Source organism: Vidua macroura, chromosome 26 (genome assembly GCF_024509145.1).
Source record: "Vidua macroura isolate BioBank_ID:100142 chromosome 26, ASM2450914v1, whole genome shotgun sequence".
Taxonomy (NCBI): Eukaryota; Metazoa; Chordata; class Aves; order Passeriformes; family Viduidae; genus Vidua; species Vidua macroura.
Window position 1 is genome coordinate 789,865 of NC_071596.1, and position 17,282 is coordinate 807,146.

Consider the following 17,282-nt stretch of genomic DNA (forward strand, 5'->3'; position numbering starts at 1 on the left):
GGGAATCAGATGGTATGCATTCACTGGACATCTGTTACATGGGGCCGTTGGTCAGAGACAGGGACAATACAAACTCTCAGAGATCCAGGCGATAACAGCAATTGTTTATTATGGAGGCCTGCTTATATAGTGGGTTTGAAACTTCCTGGTTTAGACAGCTGATTGGTTGGGATCTCTCTCTGCCCAGACCTCTGGCCAGTGGTGTGCTTGCATCTAAGCTGGAACAGGGTTTGCTGAGGGTCCCCTGTATAGATTTAAATCCAGCCTATCTGTGGACTTGTTACTGTGACAGACATCCATATGAATCCCCACAAACTCAAAGCTCCTCTATCCGTTTCTTACCTGTAACACGTTACTTTCAGCTTCCTCCCCAGTAATCACTTCTACCTTCGCTAATAAACACTTCCTTGCTGTTGCTTTAGTATAGGCTGCTGCAGACTCTGCCAGTGATTCTGAAATATTATTAGCTGAACAACATTTTGAGAGTCTGAGAATGATTAGCATAAAATTTTGTAAAATATACAAAAGTCTCACACAGAATTTTGAGACCTTTTGAAATGAATAGAAAACAGACTTCAATAGAACACGTAAAAAAGGATTGAAATTTAAAGCAGAAGTTAAAGCTTGTCTTTTAATACTTGTTTTACAAGCATAAGGAACGAAATAGATAAATTCTCAAGAAGTTTTGTCCCTACATGCAATAGTTCAAAACCTTTGCATGGACACCTGCTTATCTGTAGATGCTCCAGCAATACTGATACTCTTGCCAGCTGTGCCTACACATGGACAGTGCACTTAATTTTTCACTTCCATTTGGGCTTGCAAGCAGTTTATTGAAAAAAACCCCACGGTTCCCAGAATTTCCATAATATCTTGACAATTTGAAGTCACAGAATCCAGCAAACAGTTCTGACTTCAAGCAACATGTGGGGCACCCACACAATGCAGTACACATTTGAGCCAGAAATTCAGTCACTTGAAATAAAACAGAATTGTTAAAAAAAACTTTGCCACATTTCTCCTACGTTCTTTACCAAGTCCTATTACCAGTTCTGTTAATTCCCTCTAATTTTATTCCATTGAAGATACTCCCACAACCACAGACTGACAATGAAAAAGAAAGTGCAGCCTGCACATGTTTATATCCAGCAACTTCCACACTCAGTCTTGTAACTCTTGGTTACAGGAGACAGTAAAGGCAACATAAAAATCTTATGTTTTTGAAAAGTAACAGGATATTGAAAAATACAGTAATTTAAAAAGGAATTAACTACCATTATATATAATATTTTGTTTTTCACCTTTTTCTGGCGTGGCCTCCTGAGAAGACGATTCAGACCCAGACTCTGTAGCAGCATTCTCCTTATTACTCTCTGTACTACCTTCATTTGATTTTGGTGGACTCTATCACAGAAATAAGAGGAGGTAAAAAGAAGAGAGAAAGCATACACTAATTCCGCTAAACAAGACTAGTGACCAAGTACTGAGGGCAGCTTTAGTATTTATAAACCATATGGCAAAAAAAGAATCTTAGACAACATGCTTTCACAGTCAAAACTATCTTACTGTCAGCCAAGGAACTGAATGGAGTGTGACCTAAAAAACAGTTCAAATTATTTTCCCTTGAACTGATACCAAATTTCAATCCTTATTTTGAAGCTTTTTGACTTGCTTTGTTCAACACAGCAAGTCAATTTCAGCTACAGCTACTCATGGCATAATTGACTGAACTCCTGCTCGGTAGTTAGACAGGTCTGAACATTCAGTATTAAACATTTCCATTTTGTTCCAGCACAGGAATAAAAACAACAGCAGGAAACAGTGAGGTACTAGAAGTTATTCCTCAGGTTGGTACATCATAAACAGCATTTCCAGAATCATACCTCAGTCCTGAGGCAGTTCCTTTACTGCTGGGCTTGAAATTCAATCCTGGGGGGAGTCACATTACTGAACTGCTCTCAATTTTGAGGACAAAAAACATAAAATACTGTCTAATACTTATACTCCAATAGCCATTTAAAGCAACAAGCTGTGCCATAAAATGCTTGGGTACAAGAACCACATGTACTATGGAGAGGGCACTGAATCTCCTTACACTGAGAGCTTGAAAGGGAAATCCTGGAAAGTATTGCTGGGCAGACAACAGCTCATAATGAACTTCCTGTGCTGCATTCAAAGTAAGTTACCTTCAAAGGAAACCACTGAAAAAAACCCATACTCAAGTGAGAAGTATAATTAAAGGCTCTCAAAATTCCTGAGTGAGAATCTCTAACAAACTGCTGGCAAAATTACAACATATACATAGTGGATACTCACTAGGACCCGTTCACTCATGTTCTGTCCAAAAACAAACTTGTTGCTAGACGCATCTGCACTATTGGTAGAGTTCTCTACACTGAAAAAAAAACCAATAAATAAGCCAGGTTTTACAAGGCTGAAAATAATACCTCTTTTATTTTCTACTAATAAAATTTCTCAGAAAGTGAGTGATTGTCACTGGCTTTAAGAAAGCATTGGTTGACACAAACCTAGGTAAAAATTAATCCAACTTAACACGAAAGCATATTCTAGTTTTACAGAACAAGAATTCTCTCAGAATGACAACAAATGATTTTGTCTCTGTAAAAATCTTCCCCGTCAGATAACTATTAACATACAAAACAATGCTGAACGCTAAGTGAGGGCTTATTGTCTAATCATATAACATACTTTTTTTTAAACAGTAGTCTACATGCACAAACTTGAACTACTACACATCTTAGGCCAATTCTCTCAGAAACAGAAAAAACAGAAACAAAAGCACTTGCAAGATCATAACTGAAGCAAAGGTAGCAGGGATAAGTAATGCCTTTTATCAGTCTAGCTGCAATACAGACTCTCCAAGAAGTTTCACAATCAAATCTCAGCCTTTATTTCTTCCTTATAGAATAAACATCTCCCTCCCATTAGTATTTTTATTAACAAATTTTTAATCCTATTTAGGAAGGACAAGAGTTTTATTCTTTTACAGACTCAAAAGACTTATTGTTCCTGTCATTGTTCCTGTCCCTTCCCATCAGGCATACCTTTCTAAGACACCAGCTTGCTCACAAAGTGAACATACAAAAGCAGACCATTCTGAATCAAGCCTACGTGCATTTCACCAAGTTTGGAAAACGGGGATTCACATCTACATGATTCAAGTGAAACCAAACAAACCTTTAAATTGTACATGTAGAGTTGCTACTTCTGATTAAGGAGATTCCTAGAACAAAGGAGATCCTCAGTGGAAGATAGCTTTACCTCCTAAGGGAATTAAATACCACAGTTCTGAGCTCCAAATGTTGACAAGGAACTCAGTGTGGCCTACCAATATCTGCCATGCCACCTAGCACATTTACAGTTTTTAAAGAACTGACAGTGTTACACAAAGGGAGGAGTTTCCTTTTACAAGTTGATTACCATAATGCTTTGCCATCTCAGCTGAAAACCAGAGCCAACTCCCCTTAGAGACACTATTGTTTTTAGGACAAGTAGAAATCTAGGTTTCTTGCAACTGACTCACCATGAATAAATCTTCCTGAAGTAAAGACTCAAATGAAATGACAGTAGATGTGATATGAGTTGAAAAATATGAAAAAATATTCCAGTATTTTAAGGTCACATACTAGCAGTTATTGTCTGCCAAATCTGATTGAACAAGTCTGACTGTGTCTATTGGAAACACACTGATCTGGCATCAAGAGGGCAAAGGTGTTTTCTACCTATCCAGCGCAACATCTGAAAAGTTCATTGACTGCAAAACTGCCTACTGCCTCTATGGTGAACAACAGTATCTTAAAAATGCTGAATATAAGGACAAAGAAAGCATGTATTGGTGCTTTTCCTACAATTATTTCATTGCCTCAATCTGAATTTCAGCTTATGCCAGGAGCAGAAATGTTGCTCTGCTTCATCACTCTTGGTGGGATTACCCCTCACATTTTCCATGAATTCACAGCTGTATCTTCTGTTTTCTTATTCTTTGCACTACTTCATTTTTTTGACCACTACTAAGGTAGCATCTTCAAAGAGATATAGATTTCATGTTATCACTACTTTAGCCTCAGAGCTCATCACTACATAAGACAGGATTAGCAGTTTTCTCCTGGCTACCTCTACCTATACATCACATTTCTTCTGATGTTATCGATGTTATTGTTATTCATCAGAAGTAACCTCCCACAGTTAGGCTCCTACTTATTCATACAGGCCACTCTGAAAAGCTTATTATCATGAAAAAAAAATTTAACTATTCTTCCTTTTACCCATATCATATATGAAACCTACTGAACAACACAAATACAGTGCAGATCTCCTCAAGATTCTACTGGCAGCTCAAATTTAATTTATCACTGTTTCTGATCATTCATGAGAAGACTTCTCATGTCATGCTTTTTGGTTTTCTGAAGAGGCTTTGGTGAGGATGTGGTCAAATAGATAGTATCAAACGCATCTCCCTTGATGAGATGATTGAGGATTCCCCCAGATCTGAAGACTGCCACCTCATTCTTCAGAAGTCTGGGTCCCCACTGACCCAGTGTAAGCCCTGCATCCAGAGCTGAATCCAGATCCTGCATAAAGAGCTGAATCATAAAGAATATTCAATAAAGAAAATAAAGAGCAAGGAGAACTGTTCTATTGGTTTCCCTGTAGTCTCACCTGGAACTGATGTACTGCAGAAAATAGTTAGTTGCAGGGGGTATATCTGATGTCAGAAAGCCAGCATTCGGCACATCAGCAGTTTCATTGCTTTCATCTCCTAGCTAGAAAAAGAACAAGTATATATCAATAATTTTAATTACAAAATTTTCAACTCATTCTTCCTAAAGACAAAGTTTCATCCACAAATGCTTTCTACAATAAAACAAGATATATCCCAATATTACACCTTCTTTTATCATGCTAGGAAACCTGAGCAAACCTGTGTTCAACAGGAGCTACTACTAACAATCCAACTCAGTTATTCTATGCACAAGTTTAAGCCCAGGCTCAGCCTATTTTTCCATCTTTTCTGTGAAGTCTTGGTTGCATGGGAGCAGCTTAGGACCACATTTCAACTTCATTCTAACTCAGAAAGTAAGAGAAGACACTACATTCTACTGAGCTTTAGCCATTACTCATTATTGCAGTAGATGCATTTTTTTAAAAAAAAAGCTTCTTATGTTACTTAACAGAATTCATTTATTAAATGTCCAGAAGACTAGTTTTATTAAGCAGACAACTCTGCTGTGTTCCCAGCTTTTAATTTTACATATATTCATAAACTCTTAGTCAAGAGAACAAATGTGTTTACCTTAACTCTATCTCGTAAATTTTGCCCAAAAACAAATGCTTGCTGTGCATTTAGTTCAGCCTTCTCAGAGCTGTCATCATCTGAAGTATTGTTGGTTTCCTTTTTCTGACATTCTGCTGCCTAAAGAAATGGAAAAATGTAGCCAAAGACATTGAGTTTCTTTAAATAAAAACACCTTATGACAAGGTGAGTCACACATTCATTTATAATGACAAGCCAATAACACTTTCAGATCTACAAGGCATGTTTTGCATTTAAATAATATCTCTGTTGTTAAGCGTTTTTCTTAGCAAATCACAGACTAGTAAAGGTTCGAAGGAATTTCTAACAATCACTTGCTCCAAACTGTGTTCAAAGCAGCACCAACTTCCAACTTATATTAGGCTGCCCAAGATCTCCTATCAAGTTTCAAAAAATCCATGTGGCAGCTTTACATTTTGTAGTCTGGTTCTCAATCATGATTTTAAAGGGTTAAGATTTTAGCTGAGGGTTGGAACCAATTGATATTGAAGTTAGATACATCAACGATAGGTTAATGATTATTAGATGCTTAAGTTAAAGCTAATTGTTATATGATGAGCTCATTTGTAGAAGGACATGGAGCAAGTGAACCATTATAGGAACATACTGAAACCAGTAGAACAATGCCCAGCACCTGGACTCCATGGCAATCCATCACAGAACAGGGGGCCTAGAATGGTGCCAGAGGGTTACAGAGACCTGACGAAGACCTTCCTGACTTCATCCCGGGACCACTGACCCAATTAGAGACCACCAACCCAATTCAAGAGAAGAATTGCACACGTGTGAAGGACTAATAACCTCATTTTAATACAGAGCAGAGATGGGAGGTGCTGGGGTTATGCATATGTCTCATTTTGGGAAATAAACAGAAGGCATGTGTGGTATGGTCATGCATGTCAGGGACACCCCCCCCCCCCCCCCCCCCCCGCCGATGGCGTAATAAATGTACTACTTTCTAACTTTAGTTAGAGTCTTTGTCCGTGATCTTTGGTTTTAACAATTCAATTGGCGAGCCAGACAGGAGGAGACTCTGCTTGGATGTGAGACCAGCCTGGGTCATGGACCCCCTTGGGGCATCCCTAGGATATTCCTGGAAGACTGGGGTCCACTGCCTGGACTGTTCATCCAGCAGCAGACAAGGACCCCTGACTACTAAAATTCCAGACAAAACGGTATGTTTATAAATTGAAACCGTTTTAAGTAGTGAGGTGTACGCATGGTCAAGAAAGGCCATTGTAAGGTGTACGTGTGGTCAAGAAAGGCCGTTGCTAAGTCATGGGAGACATCCCATGTGCCACTTGTGTCTCTGTAGTGTGCTTGCAATCTGAAGTTGCAGTTGAAATCTGGTTGTCATGAGCAGAAAGGGTTGTTGAACTGCAATACAGAGCTTGGGCTTTTGTTGCTGACAGAAGGCGAGTTAGACATTTCTTTCGCCATAGAGGGCTCAGTCTGGTAGCAAGTGGGGCTAGCAGTCACAAGGGCAAATCCTGGTCTCAAGTTGTTATGCTACTGTGAATGTGTCCTGACTATCAGAATGATTGTGGGAGTGTTTGTTGAGACATGCTGTTAGCACAACGCAAGTGAGAGTTTGGACCTCTGGTTCCGTTTTTGGGCGACTGAAACAGCCAGGGAAAAACAAAGTGAGTGGGGTGCATGATCCTTAATAAATCCCCTCCCCGTTGTGACTGTGTGTGTGTCTGTGCATGTGTTTTCGTTATGGGGGACGGAATTTACAGTAACACCCAGTGTTCACTTTAAAAGGACTCAGAGAAATTATAGGGGCAGCACTTTGCTGTTCAGGTGTTTATGTTTGTGGAATTTAAAACATAGAACTTGAGTGCTTTAGTGTAGTGTGTTTGTATATTGTTAGACTGCACAAAGTGTTTCCCACGGAAATAATAAGATTGTGATGTTGTAATCATGTTTGGAGTTGTGGTGTATTTTTGTGGCACATTGAGTGTGAAGTAGTAAAACTGGTTTGTTTGAAACCTTTGGTAAGAGTTTATTTGTGGTTTTAGGTATGGGGATTGTGTTTGTAATTATACTAGCGGTAGTTTTGGTCTGAGAATCCAATCTGGCCAGATAGATAGGAGGAAGTCCTTTGCTTCAGTGGTTTGGGCTCGACTCGTGGGAGTTTGTGAATTCAGTAAACTGGTGGATAGACAGGGGAAATGAGAGAGTATATTTAGAAGGTTTATATCAGATGTCTGCTGGGGGACTAGTGGCTTTGGATTGGGAGCAACCAGCTGCAGAGAATTTAGAAAGTCAAGAAGGGGCGAATGGAATAGCTTGCATTTGTGGGAATTTTCCTGCAGCTTTTGGTACATCTCAAGGTTGGCATTGTGCATGGGTGTTTCTGCAGTGTAAGATTTGTGCAGGACATTATTACTGTTCTTCTGCTAACTGGCACAGAGAGTGTGCCCAGTGTCAACAGCTCCCTGATCAAGCTGATCTAGAATCAAGGATTTTAAAGCTGGTGTGCGGAAAGTCACATTTAGTACCTGAGCAGTGGGCTGTGCGAGAAGAAGACTGGGAAAGGACTGTACAAATCTGTGAAGCCAGGTTTGGATGGAAGCAAGACAAGAAGCAAAGGAGGAGGTAATAAGGATTGGAGTAGAGTGCTGGTTTTGTTAAGGAGAAGGGGAGCAATGGGAAGCAAACAGAGTAGAGATCCCCAAAAGTAGTCCTTTCGGGTGTATTTTGGCACACTGGAAGGAACTAGTAGGGTATGGGTGGATAGAAAATAAAAGGACCCTCGTGAAACTTTCCACACAGTGGTGGCCACTTTATAGGCTGGAAGAGGGGGTCAGGTGGCCTCCAACTGGAACTCTACATTATGAGACTTTGTTACAGCTTATGTTATTTTTGAGACAGGAACAGAAATGGGAAGAGGTGATGTATGCTGACCTGTTTTTCTCCAGCCAGAATCACTCTGAGCGGCAGAGGGATTGTGGACTCAGGGCTCTATCTGACCCCTTTGTATTGGCCCTTGAAAAAGATAATGACGCTAGCAGAGGGAGGCTGAAATGGTGCTGTAGTGCATGCTCCATGAACCAATGCTGCACACACCCAGACAAGGTATACCCAGCTGACTCACTGGAGCAAGAGTTGGGGGATCTGTTTAAACTACCCCCTAGAAGGCAAGGGAAGCAGAGAGGGGCAGCAAATTTGGGAACAACCTCAACTCCAGCTCCAGCTCTTATTCCACCTCCCAAGACTTCACCCTCAACTCCAACTCCAGCTTTTGTTCCACCTCCTGACATCCCTGTCAAGACTTCAGCTTTTGTTCCACCCCCTAAGACTTCACCCTCAATTCTAACTCCAGCTCTTGCTCCACCCTCTAACATCTCTGTCCAAACTCCAGCTCATATTCCATCCCCTACTCCAATTAAACCCACTATTTCAACCCCAGCTCCAGCTTTAAACAAAGCTATTTCCATTTCAACTCCAGCTCCGGTTTTAAGCTCAGCTGAATCAACTCTGGCTTCTATCTCAAGTTCAACTCCAGCTTTTATTCTATCCCCCACCTCAACTACTCCTAAATCTTTCCAACTACCCAGCAGCAACAGTGAACAAGAGGAGCACCTCTAGAGGGTCCTATAGCATCCCAGACTTGGAAACAAACTAAGAAAATTAGACAAGCACCTTCGAGGGAGGCAGTAAGTCCTGAAGGAAGACAATGTTAGTTAAAATCCCTTTTTCTACAGCGGATTTAGAGGTTTGGGAAAAGATTGCTAAACGTTATCGGAGTGAACCAATAGGTGTTGCAAAGAAATGAAGTTTATGATTAAACAGCATCAACCTGATTAGTCAGATCTCCAGCTGTTGTTGGATGCCCTAATGGAAACAGAAAAACAACTGGTTTTAAAGGCAGCTGGGGGTTTAGCAGAAGATGTTTGTAGAATAACACAGAGTGATATGAGAGATGTCTTTCCTCTTCAGGATCCACATTGGAATGCTAATGATGTTAGTGATATGGAAAGACTAGAGGATTGTCAAGACTTCATAGTAAGGGGGTTAGAAAGGGCAATTCCTAAAACAATAAGCTGGTCAGCCCTATATACAATTAAGCAAAGTCCCTCCAAAACACATTCTGAATTTCTAGAACATTCAAGGGATGCAATGCGTCGTTATACAACCTTAGATCCTGAGTCTGAGGAAGGGATACAACATCTAGTGGGTTTATTCTTAGGACAACCTACAGGGGACATTAGACACAAATTTCAGAAGATACAGGTCCGACAGCACGGGATTTAGAGACTTTGCCAGAAGAGGCATGGAGAGTATTTAGTAACCAGGAAGAAAAGTGCAAAGTAGGATGAAAAAAGCAGTAGTAAGGGAAGAAGAAAAAGGGAAATGTGGACAAGGGCCACTAAGGCAGGGACCACCTCAGCTAGGGAGAAATCAATGTGCATTCTGCAAGAGAGCTGGACACTGGAAGAACCAGTGCCCAGAACGAAGAAACGGCAATGAACAAAGAAGAGGAGATCAAAAAGGGAGGGCAGTGGTTGCCCATGTTAAGGGAGACTGATGTGGACCGGAGGATCTCACCCTAGGAGACCCTCTGGTTATAATGAAACTAGGGAACTAGGAAAAGGAAATGGAATTTCTGATAGACACAAGGGCAACATATTTGGTATTAAATAAAGCTTTAATACCAATAACAGATGATTATGTCATGGTAGAAGGGGCAACTGGCCAACCTGAAAGAGCTTATTTTTGTAGGCCATTGAAATATAAACTTGGGAAATAATGGGGAATTCACAAGTTTTTATATATGCCCAATGCTCCATCAGGACTTTTGGGTAGCGATTTATTGGAACAATTAGAAGCAAAAATAATATTCAAAAATGGAGAGATTACTTTGGAGGTTAGGGACCAACAATATGTGGAATCATTAAGCCTCATGTTAATAGCCAATGAGGCTAAAGTTGAAAGTGAAGATGACATTCACAGGAAAATACCAGATCAAGTATTTCCTTTGTGTATATGTTGAACAGTCCTAAGGAATGCCTCTAGTGACTGACACTTGTCAGACTTCCAATCACTGGCTGCTACCCACAAAGCTCACTGCTTCAGCCAATTTATCACCTACTTTAAATTCCACCCAACCAGTACACCTCTCTCCATTTTGGCTATGACAATGATACTTCAGACCATACAAAGATCTTGCCTAAAGTCAAAATCAACAAGTAGGGCTCTCTGCAAAGCAAATAATCTCAGAGGATAAAAAAACCCTCGGGTCGGTCTCTGTTTTATCTATGCTGACTGTTCTCAATCCCTTTAAGGTGCCACGTATCCTAGGACTCCTTCACCACAAAGGGAGAGGAAGGAGCTGAGCCATTTCTACTTTCCTGGAACCTCTTTCCTGCCATTCATGGAAACGTGTGCCATGCTTTCTTCTTCCCCAGTAACTGGGACCCACTACAGTACCACAACTCTCTGAGGACAGGTAGTGGTCTCACACAAGCACCCCCCAGCTCCCTGCCCTGAGTTCATTTTCTTCCCAGTACAACACTGGCACAACACTGTATTTTGAATCCAGGATGAGAATAATCTTGATCATGCACTGATATTTTGGTTGTGGCTCAGTTGCGCTCACCCCAAGTCAAGGACTTTTCAGTGTCTCATGCTCTGCCAGCAGGGAGTTGCACAAGAAACTAGGGGGGGCTGGGGTGGGGGGGGAAACACAGCCAGGACAGCTGACCCGAACTGACCAGGGGAATATTCCACACCATAAAACATCCTGCCCAGTGTGTAAACTGGGGGAACTGCTGGTTTTCCAGCTGGCTGATGGCTGCTGGGAGACAGGCTGGGCACAGATCAGTGGGTGCTGAGCACTATACTGGGCACCACTTCTTTTTTTTGTGTTTTATCTGTCTCTCTCCCCTTTTCACTACAATTATTATTATTATACTTTACTCTGTTTCAACACTTAAATAACTGTTCTTATCTCAATTCACTAGCTTTACTTTTTTCCTGATTCTTCTCCCCATCCTAGCTGAGTGGAGGGAGTGAACAAGTGGCTCCATGGTACTTAGCTGCCAGCTGGGGTTAAACCATGACTCTCCCTCCACACCCATGGATACATCCTGTCTGGTCCTATGGACCTGTGTACGTCAAACTGTCTGAAACAGTCCTTATGCAAATTTATTGTAATAATTCACTCTCTCAAACTTCCCCTAAATAAAGGACTTGGTAGATCTGACAGCAGACCTCTTCAATAGAAAACGACACAAAGGCATTGAGTACCTCAGATTTTTTGATTTTTTTCACCACTAGGTTCCCTTCAACATTTTGCAGAAGGTCTGCAATTTTCCATATTTTACCTTTGCTGCCAATACTAGAGGAAGCTTTGCTTGCAGCTTTTCATTCCCTATAATTTCCAACTCCAGCCAAATTTTGGCTTTCCCATTTCTCCCACACATCCAGGCAATCCTTCTGTATACTTCTCAGGTGTCTTGGCTCCTTTCATGAGATATATGCACAGTCTCTTTCTGGATTTAAGGAGCTCCCAAGTCCATACGCATTGGCCTTCTGCCAAACTTGCGCAGCTTCATGCACTTTGGGATAAATTATTCAATCTCTGAGGTGGTTGTCCATGAAGGTAATGAGCTCCCATGAGCTCTGCTGTCCTTCAGAATCCTACCAACCAGCTCAATGAACAACCTGAAGTCTTCTCTCCTGAAGTCTGGATCTTTATTCTGCTATTTATTAGCTCCCTCAGGATCTCAAACTCAATCTCACTGATGTTGCAATGACAGCCACTCTCAAACTTTGCATTTCTAGCCAATTCTTTGGTGTGAATACCAGGTAGAGCTAAATACCTTCCATGTCAACTTAGCCAGCAAATGCAAATACGCTCAGCAACTTATTTCTAAAATCTCCAGGAGTACTCTGAAGGATTTCTACCAGGACATGTTGCCATTTTATCAGGTGTCCAAGTACTAAAGTTCTCCTTTAGAACCAAGGCCTGTAATTGTGAAGCTTTTAGTTCTTCAAGGGCATTAGTTACTTTCTCTACTTTATCAGTCCAAGTCTGGTGAAGGTTCATTTTGATCTCCCTCTTGTTGGCTTCCCCTCTGATCCTAATCTATAAAGCCTTGACCAATTCAGTGCCTTCCCAAAACAAAGCCTCTGCATTCAAACAGCTTCTTTTAGCATAGCAGAAGCCATCCCTGTCTGTCTTTCCAGCCTTATTTCCTAAAATATTTATATCTGTTACCTTGAGTCTCCTCCAACTCACCTTGTCTTCAGAGTCTGAACTTTTCAATGTTGCATCACTTGGTGATTGTGATGTGGCTGCAGAATCTGGAGGGATATTTACACCATTGGTGCCACTGCTGAGAACTGCAACACAGAAACAAAAAAAAAAAATTACATGAACTCTCTAGATATTTAGACTGTCCTAAAAGTTTTCTTATGTAAATTGCATGCAGTTTTCTTGTTTAAGTCCATTAAACATCGCAATGTAAGCTAAAAATTTCCCATAGTATTTTGCAAGAGACATGAGGACCACAATTCAGCAATTCTTAGCACAATCAAAATTCCAAATGCAGAAAACCAAGTCAGCAAATTAATCTATACAAATGTTGTAGGGACTTCAAGCAACCATCCTTCTCCAATCTAATACTGTTCACACCCAGCAGGGCTTGTCTTCAGACTGATCTACCTGTTCACATACTGAACTCTCATTGAAAATTTTACCCCAATACTAAGTCCTCTGTAGAGTCCAATCAGTGTCAGGAAGCACATCAAGAAATCAAACTAGAAATGTTTGGTTCTATGCCAGATTCTGCATTAACTAAAGTTACTCCTGTTTGTGTTCAACTAAACTTCCACATAACAAATGGCATCGGGCTGAGGAAATATGGGGTTTAGGAGACAGGGACTTTAAACAGCTTTTTGCATTAACTTCCACACTTTAATCATGTCTATTGCCATCAGCTACATCAAATTCCATAACTCCATAATACAATAAACATTATATGAATGAACAAACTTAAAAATTAAAATTCTATGTTCAGAATTAAAACTGTACTTCAAAGCTCCAACTGCAACATGGTCCCCAAGCCCAGAGGCACCTCTCACTGATTTAGGTACTTTACTGTTGATCAATTACCAGTAATAGCTTATTACACCATGGTCAATGCTGTCATTTGAGATTGATTGCTTAACCACACTCTTAAAAGTCTTTTTATTTCAAAACTCAAGTATGGACTACACCAAAGTTAGAGGCCTGGCAACATCAGACAGTCACCCTACACAAGATCTGAAGGTTCAACTATATTATCCTTCATGTGATACAGATACACTTACTGTTTAAGATGTTTCTTTTCTGAAAGGAGAAAACTAGAAAAACCAAGGTGAGTGTTGAGTAAAAGCAAACCACCACACTAAACAAATTCAATATTTTTGTTCTCTCTCCACTGTATTTAGAATGCAAAAGCATTATTTACCCATCTGTGAGAAAGCTTTTGGCTGCGGTGCCTGTAGTACTGCTGGACGGAGCACACTTCGCTGCTGTTCCTTCGGTTTCTGGCTAGGGAGACCTGCAAGTGCAAAGGTTTTTCAAGAAGTTTTAAAGCTGGAAAATTCAGCTTCATCTAATCTTCTCTAACTGCTTCCAATAGAAGACACAATTAAAAAACAGACACTAGAAAAGCTTCTATTCACTTCTTTTCCATCCCTCCTTACTCAGCCTCAAAAGAGAGTTAGTCCCAAATAGGGAAGACTATTTCCTAGCCTAAAAAGATACTTCAAAATATACTGTCTACCTCATCCAGGAAAGCATAGAAAGAAATTGATCCAGAAATAAAAGAAATAAAAGCCAATATGTAAGAGAAATGAACAGTACACCAGTAATCCTATTTATGCACTGACATTTTATTCAACTACACATTACAAGTCTTCTTTTCTCCTTCCAATAAAGTAATTTCCAGAGAGTAATAAAATATTTTTTTATCCACGCAATCAAATATGTTGGTACTGTAATAATTATGTTGTGTCATTTAACAACCTTTTGGCTTTTTGAATTAACCTGGCCTCTTTGGTTATTATAGTAAGATGCACGGCACTACAACTCTAATTCTGCTACGATTCAAAAAGCTAATTGACCTTAAACAACCTAATTAAAAAAACCGCAAACATTGTAACATTAACTCTAGAAGGTTATGGTAAGCCCAGAAAATTCAGTTTTCTTCACTAAAAAAGGTCAAGATGAACTCCTGATCCAATAAAATACTGCAACAGAACTCACTCATAGCAATTAGCTCCATTTCAGGTCACCCATATTAAAAGGGCATAACATGAGATTATAAAGCTATCCAAAGTTCAAACACTCATAAGTTCAAAACAGCTTGTTCCTTTCTTAAATTTACCACTCTTCCTTCAAGTGAAATGAAGTTTCCATATAGTTATGCAATAATAGCTTTCATTACCTATGTAGTTTTGGGTTTGTTTTTTTCCCCCTCAAATTCCCGAGGAGCTGTAATACTAATATCTTTCTGATAGTGGCTGGGTCTACATCAGTAAATAGGAAACTCAGTCGTAGCCAACCTGTAGTGTAGAACAGGCAAGATCAAGGACCTGCCACTTATGCTGCCACCAAAAGCCAGGGAGAGCAGAAGTGGGCACTCTCCTGCCACTTCCAACTGCCCTGGCCTGGTCGCAGACTAAATACTCAGTAATGGCCAGAACTTGCTCAAGGCACTCACTGAACACCCTTTTTCTTATGGTTTGCTACCAAAGGAATCAAATTCACTGTCTGTAGGGTAACTCCAAGCACAAACAGAAGCTTGCTAAGCAGCAACAGCTGGGAGATCCACTTCAGACATTCACAGCTGATCCAATGCAAAACATGGATGCGTCCATACGCATTACACAGCAGACATAGGCACAACCACCCCAGAGAAGACAAGACATTTTTCTGCAGACACATAGGTATAGCCACCTTCTATTTACACTGATGAAACTACTAACTAAATAAAATGCTTGAGCTGGTTTCTTTGTACTGTTGCAGTAAACAGTGAACTCACCTGCACTAGGTGCCTGACCATGGATAAGTATTGGTGGCTTCAGCCGGAATCCACTGCTCTTTTCCTCTGGAAGTGAAATACAAAATTACAAGGACAAAGCTGTAACATATTAGAAATATCCATTCAGTCATAAAAATCTCTCAGGTTTTCCCCACTGTAACAACCCACAAGTTCTATAAATATGCAAAGTTATTAGGAGCTTTCCAAAGAACAAATTCCCTTCTTCTGAAAGAAACCTGAATTTCCAGTAATCATCACAGACATGGTATCACAAGTAAGAAGTTCAAAATTTTTTTTTCAGAAGAAGCAGGAAAAATACTATGTTTCACCAGAGAAACGGGGCTCTTTCTGTGAAGGACTTAATATAGATAATAAAGGTTTTAAGTGAGAATCAAACTAAAGAAAGAAAATCAAAGGTATGACTGAACATGACAGCTGCTAACAACTATCTAACTGCTAATGATCATGAACTAAGTTAAACTTAATTGCTTAATGTTAGTTTATTGTAATAATAAGCTTTTACTCATGCTTTTGTAGTATGAAGATAAACTCCTTTGCTCACACTCACTACAGTTATGGTTTTAAAATTAAATACCAAAATCTCAAAAAAAAAAATTATAAATCTGCAGCTCTTAAAAATTGAGTTCCCTAGAACTTACAAAGAATAATTATACTTCTTTCCTTTTAGGGGCTTAATAGCTGTACTCAGAATAAGACAACTCAGCATCTTACAGTCTCACTGTGCTTGGTTATAAGCATATGATATTGATGTGCACTACAGTGATACCAAGACAACCGAACCAGAACTATGGAGACTAACAAAATCAGCAGTTCTGTCAACACAGGGCTCACAGGTCACAGCTGAACACAATCATGACCATACCTTATGGTTGTTTTGCTTTCCAATATAAAAGAACATTTTTCCAAAGTATACGTGTGAAACTTTCCCAAAGGTTTTATTGTGAGGCTAGCAGGAAAGGGTCATACTCTGGTATTCTACCATCACTCCCAAAGCATTTAACAAATTTGATATTATTTTAATTACCTCCATCAATGGTGATGTTGAACAATTAAGTAAGCAAGAGAACAGCTCTAAGATCAGAACTATCATCACTTCCATTCTCACAGACAGAAGTACTTCTGAAGTATCAGAGCACTTTAGATCACAACAAATTAACAACAGTTCCAGAAATAAGCAAAAAAATGAGGAAGCTCACCTGGTTCTGAGTCAGAATTGCCCGTAGAGGGTTCACAAAGGCTTGATGGCATAAAGACATTGTTCTTTGTTACTGCAGTCAAGGAAAAAGAAAAAAAAAAAAAAAAGGGAAGTTGTGTATGCTGTTCTTTATTATAAACCTGTTCCCAGACTTTAAATTGAAAATTACTTTTCTAGTAATTTTTTTTATTTTGGTTTTATTTCTTCTAAATTAAAACAGCATTAAAACTGAAGTAGCAAACAAGCCATTGCCCATAAAATCCTCTCAGTGTCTCCTGAAACAGAGAAAGAACAAATTTCATTTTCTCTGAATCTTGTATAAATAAAGGATTCCCAATCTCAATTGTATCTGAATTAGGAATTAGAAGTGGTGTTAGTATATATAATAGCATTGCAAAATGTATAATACCATTTCAAAAGGCCCCTGCAGAGAGAGAGCAGAAAGGTGTGTAATGCCTGCTAGAGAGTAGGAGTGAACATCTGGGCTCTGATGGACTGCACTGTTTTCACCAAGAGGCAACTTACGTTTGAACTACCCTGCAAAGACAAAACTCCTATAGAAACAGAGGAGAGCACATCAGAGTACTGGCAGATGTCACCTCAGCAGCATAATAGTCAACCAAAGGGAAAAAATGTTTGAAAAAACAGGCAAAGGACAGTGTTTCTTTTCCACCCTTTGCTGGGTCCTAAA

General features: G+C 39.8%; 1 protein-coding gene across 2 annotated transcripts in view; it reads right to left on the reverse strand.

The window, feature by feature from the left end:
- The window catches only part of RANBP3 (RAN binding protein 3), a 71,257-nt gene that overhangs the window by 22,215 nt on the left and 31,760 nt on the right, over nt 1-17,282 (reverse strand). For both annotated transcript variants that reach the window (XM_053999261.1, XM_053999262.1), the window contains 9 exons: nt 16,593-16,664; nt 15,376-15,441; nt 13,798-13,890; nt 12,585-12,688; nt 5,315-5,434; nt 4,681-4,784; nt 2,317-2,395; nt 1,302-1,404; nt 343-467 (listed from right to left, as the gene is read on the reverse strand). In XM_053999261.1, coding sequence (XP_053855236.1) covers nt 343-467; nt 1,302-1,404; nt 2,317-2,395; nt 4,681-4,784; nt 5,315-5,434; nt 12,585-12,688; nt 13,798-13,890; nt 15,376-15,441; nt 16,593-16,664 — 866 coding nt within the window. The remainder of the gene's footprint in view (nt 1-342; nt 468-1,301; nt 1,405-2,316; nt 2,396-4,680; nt 4,785-5,314; nt 5,435-12,584; nt 12,689-13,797; nt 13,891-15,375; nt 15,442-16,592; nt 16,665-17,282) is intronic.